The 17441-nt window shown below is 54.8% G+C and overlaps 1 protein-coding gene across 1 annotated transcript in view; it reads left to right on the forward strand.

The window, feature by feature from the left end:
* Positions 1–6647: 6647 nt before the first annotated feature.
* ERBB2 (erb-b2 receptor tyrosine kinase 2) overlaps positions 6648–17441 on the forward strand; it is a 29954-nt gene continuing 19160 nt past the window's right edge. The window contains exons 1-7 of the mRNA XM_002929355.4: positions 6648–6915; positions 13475–13626; positions 14498–14711; positions 15507–15641; positions 15932–16000; positions 16192–16307; positions 16451–16592. Of these exons, the coding sequence (XP_002929401.1) occupies positions 6843–6915; positions 13475–13626; positions 14498–14711; positions 15507–15641; positions 15932–16000; positions 16192–16307; positions 16451–16592 (901 nt within the window). The 5' untranslated portion in view covers positions 6648–6842. The remainder of the gene's footprint in view (positions 6916–13474; positions 13627–14497; positions 14712–15506; positions 15642–15931; positions 16001–16191; positions 16308–16450; positions 16593–17441) is intronic.

The raw sequence follows: 17441 nt of genomic DNA on the forward strand, positions 1-17441 counted from the left end.
CAGACTCCCCACTGAGCAGGGAGCCCAACAACGCTCATGACCTGAACCAAAGGCAGACGCTCAACCGGCTGAGCCACCCAGGAGCCCCATTGTGCATCTTCATTTAAAGATGAAGACGTTTAAGGGCACCTGGCTGGCTCTGTCGGTAGAGCGTGTGACTCTCTCTCTTTTTCTTTCTTTTTTCCTTTTTTTTTTAAGATTTTATTTTTAAGTAATCTCTACACCCAGCGTCAGTCTTGAACTTAGAACTCTGAGGTCAAGAGTCGCAGGCTTGATCTCTGGGTCGTAAGTTTGAGCTCCATGTTGGGTGTAGAGCTTACTTAAAAATAAGATCTTTTTTTTTTAGATTTTATTTATTTCAGAGAGAGAGAGAGCAAGCACGCAAGCATGAGCAGGGGGAGGGTCAGAGGGAGAAGCAGACTCCCTGCTGAGCAGGGAGCCAGCCGTGGGGCTCCATCCCAGGACCCTGGGATCATGTGACCTGAGCCAAAGGCAGAGGCTTAACCGACTGAGCCACTCGGGGGCCCCAAAAATAAAATCTTAAAAAAAGATGAGGAAAGTTAGAATAAAAGAGGATAAAATCCTAACAAAGCAGAATTCTCCCTTTGAGAGAACTCCGAGGTAGAGACAGGAGACAGGGCTCACCCTATATTACATCAAACATTAAAAACAAAGGGAAAATGTAAAAAGAACAATTTCAGGTGGTCACATGTGTAGAGTTACATAATTGGATAATGTAAATACACAGAGGGGTAAGGGAATGCAGAGGGAGAAGAAGGCTACTTTGGACTGGGTGGTCAGAGAAGGCCTTTTTGAGAACATGACATTTGAGCTGAAACCTATGTGACCAGAAGGAACCAGTCATGCTAATACCTGGGGGCAGATTGTTCTAGGCAGAAGGAACAGGCAGTGCAAAGGCCCTAAGGCAGGAACAAATTTGGCATCTTTGGAAAACAGAAAAGAAGCTCCTGTGGCTGGAAGGTTATGAGATTGAAGTGACAGCCAGAGAGTAAATTCTGCCAGGTCTCGGGTCACAGTCAAGAGTTTAGGCAATGGGAAGCCAATGTAAGATGTTTTAGAACTCGAACNAAAAAAAAAAAAAAAAAAAAAAAAAAAAAAAAAAAAAGAGTTTAGGCAATGGGAAGCCAATGTAAGATGTTTTAGAACTCGAACAAATGAAACTTACGTTTAAAACATTTACTTTGAGTGGGGCTCCTGGGTGGCTCAGTCATTAAGTGGCTGCCTTGGCCTCAGGTCATGATCCCAGGGTCCTGGGATGGAGCCCACATCGGGCTCCCTCCTCGGCAGGAAGTCTGCTTTTCCTCTCCCACTCCCCCTGCTTGTGCTCCCTCTCTGGCTGTCTCTCTGTCAAATAAATAAATAAATAAATAAATAAATAAATAAATAAATAAAATCTTCAAAACAAAACAAAAAACAACCAAAAAAACATTTACTTTGGGGCCCCTGGGTGGCTTAGTCGATTAAGCGTCTGCCTTTGGCTCAGGTCATGATCCCGGGGTCCTGGGATTGAGCCCTACATTAGGCTCCCTGCTCAGCTAGGTGTCTGCTTCTCCTTCTCCCTCTCTGTGTTCTCTCTCTCTCTCTGTCTGTCTCTCAAATAAATAAATAAAATCTTTAAAAACAACAACAACAAAACATTTACTTTGGCTGCTCTCAGAAAAGGAGGGGGGTAGGGTCGAAAGAGGGCAAGAGCAACACACGGGAGATCGGAGGCTGGTGCTTTCACCCAGAGAAGACCTGATAGAGGCTTAGTGAGCTGGTGGTGGAGGTGGGAAAAGCACAGATGTATTGGGAGAGGAATCGACAGATCTGAGAACGACTGGATGTAAAAGGCAAAAAGAAGAATCATTAACATGGGTCCAGTGAATGAAGTCATCTGAAACTGGAATTGTCACCCCAAATCGGGACTTCGTGATTGCCACAGTTTTATGCTGCTGGAAACTTCCTAGCCTTCTCTTCCCCAAATTAAAAGCCAGAGGCAAGAGTGTCCTCCTTCACACCCCAGGAGTCTGGATCTCCAGCAGCAAGCCAAGGGAGTCTGGCGTCCTGAGGGCCGAATAGAGCAGGAAAACTTAGTGTTTGTGAAACAGAGAATCTGGAATCTGGCAGAGGGTTGGCTCAGTGGGGCTTTCAAGGGATAAGCATGGGGTTGAAGGAGTTACTGCTCCCACACTGAAGTCGAAAACACTGCGACCAGGAACTCTTCAGTCCAACTCTCTCATATTTCAGACAGCAAAAGGAAGCCTTATACAAGCCACACAGCACAGCTACTATCTGATGAAAGATCCCTAGGTTAACTGAGCGCGTTAAGTGGCCAGCACAAACACACCAACAGCACAGGACACGGGAACACAAAGCCTGGCGGTCTTGCATGTATGGGCCAGGAGGGAAGCCTCGTGTACTGCCTGCATTAAAGCCAGGTAAGGCTGAGGGCACTCGAATGCTCTTTGTCTTGGGAAAGCAGTCTAGAGAGAGAGAAAGGCAAACTCCCCAGGCCTTGGGCCTGCATTCCTGAGATGGGGTGAGAAAGACTGAGGGAGGTGATCAGCAGGCCCAGGGTCAGCACGTCTGGTATGTTGGTTTGGGCTCTGCTCTTTGCTACCCAGGGACTAGGCTAACCCTGGGCCTGGGGAGCAGCTTCCTGCCGGCTAGGTAACAAGTGTTCTTACAAGGCCACCTTTAGAAGGGCAGATTTTCTTTCTTTCTTTCTTTCTTTCTTTCTTTCTTTCTTTCTTTCTTTCTTTCTTTCTTCTTTTTTTTTTTTTTTAAAGATTTTATTTATTTGACACAGAGACAGAGAACACAAGCAGGGGGAACAGCAGGCAGAGGGAGAAGCAGGCTTGCCACCAAGCAGGGAGCCTGATGAGGGGCTCAGTCCCAGGACCCTGAGATCATGACCTAAGCTGAAGGCAGACGCTTAACTGACTGCACCACCCAGGCACCCCTAGAAAGGCAGATTTTCTTATCAGAAGCTTCCAAATTCCACTCTCCTGTGGCCCCAGGGAGGCCTTGTGCCTACTCTTGGGGGATTCCTTCCACGTAATCAATTCGCACAGATGCTTCCCCAGCAACTCACGGCCCAGACTCAAGGCCCTGTGGGGTAGGCCCCAGTTTGTGGCCTGGACCTCGGACTGTGGACCGTCACCTCCCTTTTTCTGTTTGTTTTCAGTCCTCTGACCCCAGGTCGGCTGATGAGGTAGGCAGAAGGGAGGAGACTCTGGTGCCAACACACACACACACACACACACACACACACACACACACGGGCCTCCTGTGTCCCCGGGTCTCAGTGGCTGGTCAATGATTGACTGGCATTTCACAGGCTGCTGGTTTCAGACCCCAGCCTGTTGACCCTTAGAGGTCACCTCCCTAGGCCAGAGCCCCATCGTGCGTCTTCAGTACCAGTGGCCTGGCCCTACACCCCTACCACCCACATGCCCAGGACCTCCTCGGGAGGGTCTCCTGCAACAGCCCTCTGCCCCTGCGTTGGCTCTCCCCTCCCTCCTCCTGTCTCCCTCTCTGCAGGCCCCCCACCGGACCCTTCTGGCAAACTCTCAGGTTCCTCCAGCAGCCCCCTCCCTTCCCCCCTGAGGCCCCTCTCAACCTCTGTCCCTTAGACATCCTCTTCCCTTGGCTCTCCTGCCAGGCCCTGCTGGAGGGGCAGTTGAGGGGAGAAGCGAATCAGCAGCGCCCACCCCTGCCCCCCCTTCCTCTCCTCTTGTCAAACACCAGACAAGGTTTTTTCCCCTTCCTTCCCGGCTCTGAATGGGCTCATTCTCTTAGGAAGACTGGCCCCTCTCGAGCCTCCTCCCCGGGCGTGAGTTCTGACCCCGCTCCTCCCCCNCCCATCCCCACTCCCGGCCCCCCTCCCGCTGGCCCCGCCTTCTCTGGGCAGCCCACTGGGACTGAGCATTGTCTCCAGTCCCGGGTTTTTTTCCCCCCCTGGAATTTGGGTTGCAGAGAGGGTGTGCTTGCTGCTGGGTGGGAGTTAGGGAGTGGGAGGACATGGGATCTCTGTGGGCAAAGGACTGGTAGTTACCCGGATATCTTGGACCCCCTTCTCTGGCTCCGCTGGGGGGTGGTGCTGGGGAGGGCTGGGGGAGGGTGGGTTCATAGTACCCTTGATTCGAAGCTCTGGAGCAGAATGCATGAAGCTAAAGCCTTCTGGCTCAGTTTCCCTTAGTTCCCTTGGAATTTCAGGGTTAGTTTTATGCAAAATGGGGAAAGATGACATCCATGTCCCTTGACATCCGAGGACTCAGTGAGATGACGAGTGTGGCTCCAGGACAGACAGGGGCATGGAGGATGGGTCCAGTAAAGCACCTTCCAAGGTAGCTTTCCTGGCTGGACAAACCCTCCTAACACCAGGGCAGGACGGGTGGGGGTGGGAGGGAAGGGACATCTCTAACCCTGATCCTAACACCTTGATGGTCTCTTGAAGAGCAAATCCTCTGGTGCCTGATCGGCAATTGGCTCTTGGAGCTAAGTCCAGCGTCTCCTCTGAGGACTGCGAGGCACCTTGACTAGGTCCCTGGGTTTGGGTTTGTGGTGGGTGAGGGTGATGGACTGGTTTTGGCTAGCTGTTCCCCTTTTCCCTCATTAGCCCTGAGACAGATAGTCCTGGGCAAATTGGTTAACTCACGCAAACGTCTTTTCCTTGACCCCATCCTCACGCTAATCCACTCCAACTCTAAGGCTAGAGAAAATAGGGGTATCGATGCCCATCCCGAAGGGCTGCTGTGGTGTCCCCCCACGCAGCTGTTATTTCTTGAATGTTTGCAACTATTACCCAAGGAATAAATCCATTGTCTGTCATCACCCAGGACACACATACCTGTACCCACACTAACCTGTGATGAGCACGGTCATTTCTATTCCATTCTATTTCTTAAAAAAATAAAAAAGCCTTGTCTTGATCATCTAAGTTGGTTTGATGACTGACCTTCCAAGAGAAACTACCCTGCAGTTTGCACATTGCTAGTTAGAACCAGAGGTGGACTTTTACCTTGGTGTTAAGGAAGGGTAAGCCTCAGGCCCCTCATTTGCATATATGTATCCAATTTTGTGCTCGTAACTTTGTATTCCTTATCTTTTTTTTAAACTCCTTTTTTTTTAAAAAAAGATTTTATTTATTTATTTGACAGAGATAGACAGCCAGCAAGAGAGGGAACACAAGCAGGGGGAGTGGGAAAGGAAGAAGCAGGCTCCCAGCGGAGGAGCCTGATGTGGGGCTCGACCCCAGAACTCCAGGATCAGGCCCTGAGCCGAAGGCAGACGCTTAATGACTGAGCCACCCAGGTGCCCCTTTGTATTCCTTATCTTGAAGAGTCCTCCAAATTTCATAAGCTTCAGGCACCACCACACCCGGATCTGCCCCGGTCTAAGTAAACCTGAGACTTCATTGAGCAATTACCTTGTGCTACATACTGTTCGGAGCGCTTCAGGACCATCATCTTCTTTAATCCCTAGTGCAGTATGCCAGATGCTATTTTACAAGTGAGCAAACTGAGACCCAGAGAGGCTTGGTCACTTGCCTAATGTCACACAGCTAATAGGTGGCAGATCGGTGATTTGAACTCAGGTCCTTCTGATCCCAAACCCCCAACTGTGAAAATGCCCGCCTATAACCGTGCTAGGAATATGAAAGCAGCTTAAGAAATGCTAGTGTCCTTCATTCTCCAGTCCTCAGCTGATGCCTCTGACCCCCTCTTGACCAGCACAGGCACGCTCTGCTCTTGGCTGAGGCAAGAGCAGAGCTGAGGCATTCCGGAGTTGCCAGGCGTAGGAAATAAAAAATAAGGATGCCCTGTTAAATTTGAATTTCAGATAAACAACGGATAATGTGTTCATTAAGTATGTCCCATGCATTTTTGGTTGGAATTTCCAACGGAAACACACCTTTCTTCAGTCACCCCCCTTCAATCCCTCCCTGGGCTTTAAGAACAGGGTCTGGGGCTTCAGATGGAATGCAGAGTAGGGAGGCAGAATTGAACATGCTAGTAAAAAGCAAGGGACAGAAAAGGAACTTTGGATGAACTGGGTGCTGAGTGTTCCCCTAAACCAACAGAGGAATGTTCTTCGAAGGATTGAGATGGATGTGCCTCCGATTTGACTCTCCTCCAAACTTGTAGACCCTGATATGAAAACTGTGCTTTTCAGACTGGAAAAGATACCTAAAAGATGCGAGAAGGTATGCCCGGGAGTCCTGGAAGCCACGAGTTAAACACAACCCACCCACCTCCTTTACTATCCATTTGATTCGAGGATGTGGTGGGAGAACCATTATTTGATATTTTTAAAAAAACAGGCATATGATGGAATAGGACGCAAACTTGCCGGGAACGTCTACGGTAAAACCCGCGACTTCAAGGAACGTTGAGGATGGCAGCCTGAAGCATTTGCCCCAGACTCCCCCTGGTGTGTGTGTCTGGGGGGTGGCGATCGCCGTCCCCTGCTTTAGGGTTCTCCGTGGGAACGCGTGCGAAGGGCGCAGGCAAGCCCGGCGTCCGGGCGCCGGGAGGGGCGCACCCCAGGCCTGCGCGCCGAGGGAGAAAGTGAAGCTGGGAGTTGCCACTCCCAGGGACTCGCTGGAATGCGGCGGAGGGGGTGGGGGGGCGAGCCGTGAGCGCGCTAGCTCCCAATCACGGGAGGCGGAGCGGGTGGAGGAGGAGGGCTGCCTTGAGGAAGTACAAGAATGAAGTTGTGGAGCTGAGAGTCCCCCGCGTCGTGCCCCGAGAGCCGAGCAGAGCCCCCAGGCAGCCGCCCGGCCCTTCGCAGCCCAGTCCAGCCCGAGCCATGGGGCCGGAGCCGCAGTGAGCACCATGGAGCTGGCGGCCTGGTGCCGCTGGGGGCTCCTCCTCGCCCTCCTGCCCTCCGGAGCCGCGGGCACCCAAGGTGGGTCTGGCGTGGGGAGGGCGCGCAGCAGCGACGCGCCCCTGCAGCCCGGGGCTCCCTGCCGAAGTCCCCGGGCAGGCGGGGAGCAGTGGGGGCCACACGAGCTTCCCGATCCGCAGTTTCGGACGGTCCCGGCGTGGCGAGCCGCCGGCCTCGGCTGGGAGGGGGGCAAAAGGAAGGTGGGGCGGGGGGCGATGACGCCCCAGCGGCTCTGACTGTCCCGGTCAAGAGACTGGCGCTTTCCAGACTCCGCGACGGCTCTGGGAACTTGTCAGAAAAGTTCTGTGAAATTGTCCAGAAAGTTTGCCCTCAAAGGGTGTACTGCATGGGATGTGTGCGTGCGTGTGTGTGTGTGTGTGTGTCCTCTCCCCTTTCTTGAANGGCAGGATCGGGGTGTGTGTGTGTGGGGGGGGTGGTGGGGAAAACAACCTGCCCGGCCAGAGCCGGGCAGGAGAGGGTGGCCGGTCGGACTGCAGAGTTGCCTCATGCTGGAGTCTGAGGTGGGGGGAGGGGGAGACGTTTGTTTTGAGCGAGTTTCTTTTAGGGCCAGCTCAGGGACTGTGCGCTTTGTGACTTTTGGAGAGCGTGGGCCACGGAGTGTTGGTGGTGGGTTTTCCTGGTCTGGGCATAGAGTGGGAGAGGTCCAGGCGAGAGATTCCTGGGCAGTTGTGGGGGGTGGGGTGGAGAAGGAAAGCCAAAGAAATAGGGCCAGATGAGGGTAAGCCGGGGGCTGGGTTGTCTTGCCTTTTCCTTTATGCAGCGTGTGGGGAAGGGTGGTGGTGGGGGCAGTGCGGGTTATGCCCCACTTGTCCATCTAGATGCCCGGATAATTCAAGCTAATGTGGGCTTGAAATGCTCTCTGTGCCAGGCGTGGTGCATGGTGGTTTGCACGCATTCCCTCCTTTTAGTCCTCAGACCAACCCTACAAGAGAAGTCCTACTAGTATTCCCATTTCTAGGCGAAAACCTGGGCTTAAAGAGGTTAAATAATAGCATCAAGGAAGTGGTGGGTCCAAGACTGGATCCTAGACAGTGTGACCCCAAACACGAATTCAAAATCAGCATCCGTCTACCTTGAACAATGGAGGACACTGCTCCCTGCATCACTGGGTTGTGGGGAAGACAAAATGAGAGTGTTCTGGGAGTAGTGGGTGGTCTCCATTGGTCAGGGAGTCTGGAGAAGAGGTGGGTGTCATTCTGTCTGTGCGTTGCCCGAGGGCCCCTCTGTCTGAGCATTGCTGCGTTATCTGAGGGGTGTCTGTGCCAGGGTGTTCCTGAGTTGCGTGGCCTGGGTGTTTGTGTCTGGGCTTTGTGTTGCCAAACAGCAGTCTCCCTGCTGGCTTGGGGACTTAGCTGAACTGTGCCCTCTCAAGGAACTCCCTCAAGGTGCTGGGGCAGATCGGCTGTAAACAGCGGGAGGCGGCCCCACGCCTTCTCTCTGAGGAAGGAGGCTCTGCTTTCCTGGGAGCCCATCCTTCTCTGTTTCCCAGGCGGGTGTCTTCAGCTCTGACCTTCTGCTGAGATGGGTGAGGCGGGGCTGCACTGTCAGACCGAGCTGCTGCCTCCCTCACCTGGGCCTGTGCATTGAGCAGATGTTGGTGGCGGTGGGGAGCGGAGCTGGGTTGCTGCAGTGCTGGGATCCTAGGGGTCCATTTTCCCACTGACGACTGGGGCCTCCTCAGGTGGATCTCACCCCTCCATCTGCACTGCTGGGTGCAAAGACAGATGTTGGGCGTGTCGGGCAGAAAATGGTTGCAATGGCAGCGCCCCGCCCAGCTGCCTCCAGCACCCCTGCTGTATCCCACGACTGAGGGCTAGTAGGGCAGGCATTTGGGGGAAAGAGGAGATGGAGAGGACCCAGAGGGTCAGGATTTTGCCAGGATTCATTCCTAAAGATTTATTTATTTTAGAGAAAGGGAGGGGGTAGGTAGGGGGAGGGGCAGAGGGAGAGGAAGAGAGAATCTCAAGCGGACTCCCCACTGAGCGCCAAGCCCCATGTGGGGGCTCAATCTAAGCACCCTGAGATCACAACCTGAGCTGAAATCAAGAGTCAGACACTTAACCGACAGAGCCACCCAGGGGCCCCTAGGATCCATTCTTAGAGGTCAAAGTTTTGTCCTGTGTAGCAAACACAGACTTCTTATCTTGCGGAGCTCCTATTCTAATTCCCAAACAATTCTTCCAACAACTTCCTTTTTCCTATAGTTGGGGAAAGTAGCTTCATTTTAATATTCAAGGAAAAAATAACCAATTGAAAAGCTAGAATGAAATGCAAAAAGAAAATACATTGCATTCCAAATACAAAGGCACCTTTTATTTTCTCTTGGTTTGGAATTACCCATACTCCTGCTATATGAACTTCTCTTGCCTTAACTTAAAAAAAAGTGTGACGTGCTCCCTATATGCCAGGTTCTTTCCCATTGACGGTTTCATTTCATCTCTGCACCAATCCAGTGAAGTGGGTACACACGGTTAAAAGAAGTGAAGTGACTTATCCAAGGCTTCCTAGTGACCCAAATATGTCTAGACCCAATAATAATGTCAAATGAGGAGGCATTAAGAGTTGGTCAAAGTCTTGGGGCCCCTGGGTGGCTCAGTCGTTAAGCGTCTGCCTTCAGCTCAGGGCGTGATCCCGGGGTCCTAGGATGGAGCCCCACATCAGGCTCCTACGCTGGGAGCCTGCTTCTTCCTCTCCCACTCCCCCTGCTTGTGTTCCCTCTCTCGCTGGCTGTCTCTCTCTCTGTCAAATAAATAAATTAAAAAATCTTAAAAAAAAAAAGAGTTGGTCAAAGTCTTATCCTATTCAACAGGAATGGGGTGAGCAAAGGCTCAGGGGCAGCTGGGTGGCCCGACTGGGGTAGAGGTGCTACTCTGTAGTTCAGGTGACCTCCTTTATCTAGGCTGTAGGAAGGGCGGTGAGCTGGGGCCCACCGAGGTCCTCTCCCTCCCTGTCCAGCCCATGCCTGCCGTCCTCTCATGTCCCCCAAGGATGGCAAGGGACTGAGAGCAGGGACAGGGCAGAAGCCAGGGGGGCCTGCAGGGCTATGGGTGAGGGAGACAGAGTGGAAGCATGAGGAGTCCGTAGGGGGCTGGGGTGGGGGGCTGGAGTAGGGCCCAGGAAGTTGTGCCTGCCCCTGGGTGCTGAAATGATCTGGAAAGAGATGCCCCCACACTGTCTCTGCCTGTGGGAAGACTCTCTGGGGTGACACCTCCATCTCTTGCTGGGGCCACCTTTCTTCCCCACCCCTGGGAAGAGAGCCCACGTAGGATGAGGGGTGTGTGCTCTCCAGGAGTGGGAGAATTATTATAGCCAGTGTTTGTGTTGCCTCAGTTCTGTTTACAAAGCCTTGTCGGGTTTACAGACTGCTTTTTGATTCATTATGTCATTTAACTCTCATTTAACTTCTCTGGAGAGAGTAAGAGTTGTTATTGTTTTATTATCCCATCCTTACAGCCAAGTTCAGGTCACAAAATATTCATTGAGAGTACCCACAAAGTCACAGGCACTGCTGAGTGTAGAGATGAGTCTGATATGGACTCTGCCCCAGAGGTCCAGGGACTTGCTCAAGGTCACACATGAGCAGCCCCAGCCAGGGTTCTGGTTTAATGACCCTGAACTTGGGCCCTGGTGTGATATTGGCCTTGACATACCAGGTGTGTGTGGTGGGTGAGTTCTGGGCATCACTAGAATGGACTCCTACCCTTTGGGTTTGGGGGAGGTGAGCTTTGAGGGGGCAGGTAGTGTTTATGGAAACCAAAGGAAGTATTTCTTGCTGGTGAGCAAGAGAAGCATCTGGGGCTGAAGTCTGGTGGGGAGGAAAGAACCCGTTTGAGAGCACCCCTGGGGGGAGACCGAACCCTGACACTGAAGTCCAGCCAGAGGGATATAAAGGATCCTGAACAGCCTTTGAGCAGAAGGATGGACACGAGTACTTCAGTTGGTCCCTTTTGCCTTGGAAGTTTCATCCATCCATCCATCCATCCATCCATCCATCCATCCATCCAGGAAACTCTAACCTGGTGTTGGGCTGGTCCTGCCTCAGTGCTGCCTGCACAGCTAGAGGGTGGGGCTCCTGAAGATCAGGGGTCCTGGAGACACAGAGCCCCCTTCTGTAGAACAGGACTTCCTACCCCACCGCCCTGAAAGTCCGTGGAGGCTGGGTGGGTATGGGGACTGTGGTGAGGACTGGAGAGGAGATTGGTAGAAAGGGGAGTGGGTGGGAGGGGCTGAGCTTCATGGTGAAGGGGACGGAGGTGGAGAGGTAGGGGAGATGTCAGGAGGCCCTTCTTGGCTTCATGCAAGCGTGGTGGGGGAATTCGCCACAAGCCTCCAGCTCCCTGGGAGAGTAGGTCTCTGCACCAATTTTACCACCTGTTGCAAACCCTTAAAGAATCTTAGCCTCAAATCAGCCACAAACAAACTCACTAGTGGGGCGGGGCTGCCGCTCTTTCTGGCCCTCAGCTCAGCCCAGCCACCCTGCCCTGCCCAGAGCCCGTAGTGTTTATCGGTGGCATCAATAGAGTTGGCTGTGTATTTCCCTTTGCACTGGGCGTGGGGGGAGTTTGTACGTGTCCAGTTAAGAATGTAGGATCAAAGTCAGATAGACTTAAGTTCAAATCCTGCCTCTGTTGCTTACGAGCTTTATGATCTCAGGAGAATAAGCCCTGTCGGCCTCAGCTTCCTTCTTTGCAAGATAGAGGTTGCAGTCCCAGCCTCTGGACGACGTTCTGAGGCTCCACCCAGAGGGCCTGCCCGCGTACAGTAGGTGCTCAGTTAATGTGGCTGCCCTCGGTGTTCCCATCGTTGATGTTTTCCTATTGCCTGGTTGCCACAGCTGGTGTCCCTTAGAGGTGGCAGAGGGCCACAGGGGGTGGAGACAGCCTCTGCCCCAGCTCTGTTTGTCGCTGTTCCGGGCTTGGGCCAGAGCTCTCGGGTCTGGGCCTGAAGACAGCTGAACCTCCAAAGCAGCTGAGGCTGCCGAGGCCGCGGGAGGTCCTAGCAGCGGGCGTTATTTTGGGCCTGGCCTGCCACCCCCAGCTCCTGTTTCTCTTGGGAGTCTGGGGGGAGGGACCCTTGAGTTCTATTTCTGGGCCCTCCCCTTCCTCCCTCTTTGCTTCCTTCCCTATCTGTCCGAAGGGGTGGGAAAAGAGACCACTCTGGCTTTACTGGGAGGCTGTCAGCTCACGGCCCATTGGCCCAGGCAGGAACCCCAGGGGCTTGCCCCACCAGCCTTTTCCCAGCTTTCTGGAAGCACAGGGTATCTCTTGTTACCCTCCCCCCACCAGGATTGGACTTCAGGCTCCAAGTTGCTGGGGGAGCGGGAGCCCTGGTGTTAGACCTCGGAGTCAGCCATCGCTGTCCCCCTGAATCTGCACGTGGGCTGTGGGAGGTGGGGTGGCAGCCCACGGAAAATCGAGGCGGCTCAGGCACCTGTGGGCCTGTGTCTCTGGGGGTGCCCTCCGCCCCCCCCCCCCCGCACCGGCACACCCTCCTGGGCAAGACGCGCCAGGTGATTCACCTTCTCACCAGAGCAGAAAAACGAGTTCAGCTGGGCACTTTAATCTCCCCCCTATTGGCAGGCACCGGGCCGGTGGCTGTCCCTGGCAGCCCCTCACCAGGGGTGGCTCACCCCTTCTATATCCCTGGGCTTCGTAGGCCCTTAGGGTCTCAGGGACACCCCGCTGGGGTTCAGGTGGGCTGGGGAGGCAGTTCATCTCGATGCCCCTTGGTTGATGGCTGGCACCGGGCAGGCACGCAGGGCTGACGTAGTGCCCTTGTGGCAGGAGTTCCGTGGCATAGATTCTGCCAGCTGGTTCTGGAGTCTTGCCCTGATGAGGTGACGAGGGTGAAGCACCCGCATGGGAGCCGTCAGAGGAAGCATCACTCTGGCCCAAGGTCTGTAGCCTGGGTCCGGATGCCCATTGTTGGGGTCTGATGCTCCCTTTTTCTGCCTGGGGGAATTCCAGAGGTCCCTGCAGTGACCAGGCCCCTAGGGGTCCCCGTGCCCCAGCTATGACTCTAGCCGACCCTCCTTCCCTCCTTTCTGGGTGGCATTGTGGGGGTGGATGTCCCTTGCCAAGCGATTGGCATGTGCGTGGTACTGGAATGGGGTAGGGAGAATGCCCTGAGTTTGTTCGCTTGGGAGAGGGGCAGGGGGGATCCAGAAGATCATGATTCATCATGGCCTCTCTCGGGGGATTTTTACCCCTTGGCCATGAGTCGGGCCTTTGGGACAAAGGGAGGCTTTCTTTGCCAGCCAACACCCCGGATCAGGCGGGCAGGCTCCCCAGGGCTGGCACAGTGGGGCCCCCTCTGGGTGCTCAGGATGGGCCAAGTTAGAAGGGGCCTCTCCTTGGATTTCCTTCCTCTTCCCAGACTCGCAAACTTTCTTTTGCTGTTGTGCCTTCTGCACGTGCGAGGGACCTGGGAAGAGGGGTCCTTCGCTTGTGCTTCCCACCGTCTGAGACGGCATGGCTCTGGGTGGTGGGTGTAGAGGAGGGCCCAGGTTGGAGAAGCTCCCTGGGCGGTGCCCTCTGACCCATGCCCTCCCTTCCGCCAGTGTGCACCGGCACAGACCTGAAGCTGCGTCTCCCCGCCAGTCCCGAGACCCACCTGGATATGCTCCGCCACCTCTACCAGGCCTGTCAAGTGGTACAGGGTAACTTGGAGCTCACCTACCTGCCTGCCAACGCCAGCCTGTCCTTCCTGCAGGTGAGGCCCCTGGGGGACCCAGCCAGGCCTCGCCTCCAGCCGAGTGGAGCCTTATGCCTATAAATGGGTGGGAGAGGAGGGTGCGCTCTGTTTCCTCTCTTGTTGGGGTTCCTCAGCTGGGACGACGTCCTTTCTGATGTCTACCCCCTGTCTGTCCTACTGCAAGACCGGTTGACTCCCTCTCTATGACGTGGCGGGCCATAGACATCTCGGGGTGGAACGCAACTGTTTCTGTGCTGAATGTTTTTGCTCTCTTGCCAGCATTATGCCCTCCCCCTACCCCCCTGCCCCAGCCACTGTCCCTGTCCTGCCTGGAGCGGCGAGCGGGCAGCTGGGAGATGTGGGTTCTAGGTCCCATTCTGCTACTGACAAGCCGTGTGAATGTGGTCTTGGCCCTTGGCTTTGGAAGCAATAAGCACGCTTTGACTCCCCTCTGGGAAACCACCAAATGGGAAATGTGTGAACAGGGGAGAGAGAGGGAACCAGCCTGCTGGGTTGTGGCCGCCGTGGCCTGGAGTGGCCTGGAGTGGGGCCACGTCCATGATGCGGGGTCAGATCACAGACATCCTCTCATGCAGGTCTTCCCTTTCATGGCCGAGGAAGCTGAGATGCAGAGAGGGTGGGGTGCTTGCTCTCAGTTCACAAAGTGCTCCCCCCACCGGTTATCTGTCTTGACCCCATAAGAATCTGGCCTGGGAAGTGGAGAGTGGCCTTGATCTCTACTTTATGCCCGAGAGCGCTGGACTTCTCAGTGGGTGGGGGCTTGACCCCAGATCTCCAAGCCCTCGGTAACTCCGAGGAGGCTGGGGGCACTGGTAGTGTTCCAGGGCCCAGGCCTGCCTCAGCCCCACCTGACCCTCTTCCCTCCCAGGATATCCAGGAGGTGCAGGGCTACGTGCTCATTGCTCACAGCCAAGTGAGACAGGTCCCGCTGCAGAGGCTCCGAATCGTGCGAGGCACCCAGCTCTTTGAGGACAACTACGCCCTGGCCGTGCTGGACAATGGAGAGCTGCCCGAGGGGGACACCTCTGTGGCAGGGGCTACCCCAGGAGGGCTGCGGGAGCTGCAGCTTCGAAGCCTCACAGGTGGTCACCACTGTCACCAACACTTTCTCCTCGTTTCTGGGAGCTGGCCAGGGCCACTGCTAGCCACGGGAGGCTTCGTGTGTATTAGAACTGGGATCCCTTCCGGATGGATGCAGGTGGAGCTAGGGAAGGTGCCTTGGTGAAGATTAGAAAAAGATTTCCCTCTTCCCAGGAAGTCACGGCTTGTACGAGCCTACACAGCTTAATAATGAGGATACAGGCTGGGGTTTCTCCACTTCTTGGCCGAGTACCCATGTGCAGTGAACAACCTGTGTAACTGTATATGGCAGCCCCTTAGCTGACAGCATCCCCGACTCTGTGGCCGGTTACTTTGCACGCAGGATCCCATCTTGGTGCTATCATCTTGCAAGGAAGCACCAATGTTAGGCCCTTTTTACAGATGAGAAAACTGTACAGGGCTTACAGAGGATGAGTGACTTGCTCAAGGTTACACAGCTAGTTAGTGGTGAGGCTGATTTTCAGACTCCAGGGAGTCTCTTTTAACCACGAAACCGTGTGCACAGGGTGTAGAGGTGGGAGGACAAGAGGGAGTGGCATGGCCATCTGGACCGGGTCATGGACAGCCCACCCCTCCCCGGATCTCAGGTTGTTCATGTGTGTGTGTGGGGGTGGGGACTGGTAGAGCTAGAAGATGCTGGTGTCTTCTCTAATCCCTGGGGAAACTGGGGTGGGTTTAAGAGGCCTGCTCACCTCTAAAGAAGTCAGGAGGGCCCCACGGGAGGGTGGAAGGGGCCAGGCAGGAAAGGAAGGCGCTGAACATTGCTCACCCCGCAGAGATCCTGAAGGGAGGGGTCTTGATTCAGCGGAACCCACAGCTGTGCCACCAGGACACGATTTTGTGGAAGGACATCTTCCACAAGAACAACCAGCTGGCCCTCACGCTGATAGACACCAACCGCTCTCGGGCCTGTAAGCCATGCACCTCCCTGCCTGCCGCTTCCTCTCTTTCTCGGGTAGCCCAGAGACCCCAGACTCCTGGCTCACACCCCCCCCACTCCCCACCCCTGCACTAACACTGCCCATTCCCTCGTTCTGTCCCATTCCCCTCCTGCCGTCCCTCTGTGTCTCTTCACCTCTGTGGCCCTCTGTCCTACCTCCGTCTGCTTCTGGATTGTGCCTAGGGTCCTTTGTCCCTGCAGAGTCTCTCCCTCACTGTGCGTTCTGCCTCCTGGTCTCTGTCTCTCTGTTTCTCTCCCCAGGCCAACCCTGTTCTCCAGCCTGTAAAGACCCCCACTGCTGGGGAGCAAGTTCTGGGGACTGTCAGAGCTGTGAGTCTTAGGGAGGCCCAGAATCTGGGGGGGCAGGGGGGCTGAGTGGAATAAAGGGGACACGGGGCGGGGGTGGGGGTCACCAGGCCTCGGCGTCTTCCCTGGGGCGGGAGGTCGTCGCAGAAAGTGATGCCAGGGTTCCCGGTTCCCCGGGCGACTGCCCAGGCCTCATGCTGCCCCTTGTCTGACAGTGACACGAACCGTCTGTGCCGGCGGCTGTGCCCGCTGCAAGGGCCCAAAACCCACTGACTGCTGCCACGAGCAGTGCGCAGCTGGCTGCACGGGCCCCAAGCACTCGGACTGCCTGGTATGTGCCCACGGGGCCCCAGGGTGGGCGCAAGGGGAGGGGTCTCCCCACCTGCTACGGCCCTGTTGCTCCTTGCACACCAGGGAAGAACCAGGTGCCCAGCGACCACCAGCTACCTGTCCCTGTCCCCCTCCTCCCCCCAGGCCTGCCTTCACTTCAACCACAGTGGCATCTGTGAGCTGCACTGCCCAGCCCTGGTCACCTACAACACGGACACGTTCGAATCCATGCCCAACCCTGAGGGCCGATACACCTTCGGTGCCAGCTGTGTGACCGCCTGTCCCTGTGAGTGCCAGGGAGAAGTGTGCGTCCGTCATTTGGCTGGGAGGGGGTTGGTTTATGTAAACGGGGGTGCACTGCGAGCACTGTCTGCCTCTTGTCCCGGAGAGCTGGTCACCACACTTCGTGTCCAGCTGCCTCGTGCTTTCGACGGCTGTGGAGGAGGGCGGCCAAGAGCAGCCGCTAAGAGCCCGGGCTCAGGAGCCAGGCTGCCTGGGTTTGAAACCTGGCTCTACCCTATTCAGGTCATGTGACCTGCCTGCTGTACCTTCATGTTCTCATCTATAAAATGGGGACAAAGTAGCCCCGACCTCATAAGGTGGTTATAACGTTTGAATGAGTCCAATAATTTCTAAAAGATTTATGTATTTATTTTTTTTGGGGGGGGTTAGGGGCAGACGGAGAGAGTCTCAAGCAGACTCCCTGCTGAGCGTGGAGCCCGATGCAGGCTGATCTCAAGATCCTGAGACCATGACCTGAGCAGAAATCAAGAGTCGCTTAACCCACAGAGCCACCCAGGCGCCCCTGAATGAGTTAATATTTGTCAAGCTCTTACAGCAGTGCCTGGCACATACTAAGTACTCCTAAATGCTAATTTTTATTCAGTAGTCTAGATCGATCAGAGTTTTATTTAACAGCTCCCCTATTTATTGACGTGCATTTGGGGACTGACCTTGGACCTGGGGCCCTCTTTCTTCCTGTCATGGGAGACAGGAGTGGGCTCTCGGGTGATAGGTCAAAGTTCAAAATGCAGAGACAGACCATGTTCAACTCCTGGCTTCTCCACTGAATAGCGCAATGACCTTGAGTAATTTCCATAAAAATGCTTTGGTTCCCTCTTGGCCAAATGGAAGT

The sequence above is a fragment of the Ailuropoda melanoleuca genome, chromosome 13 (genome assembly GCF_002007445.2).
Source record: "Ailuropoda melanoleuca isolate Jingjing chromosome 13, ASM200744v2, whole genome shotgun sequence".
NCBI lineage: Eukaryota > Metazoa > Chordata > Mammalia > Carnivora > Ursidae > Ailuropoda > Ailuropoda melanoleuca.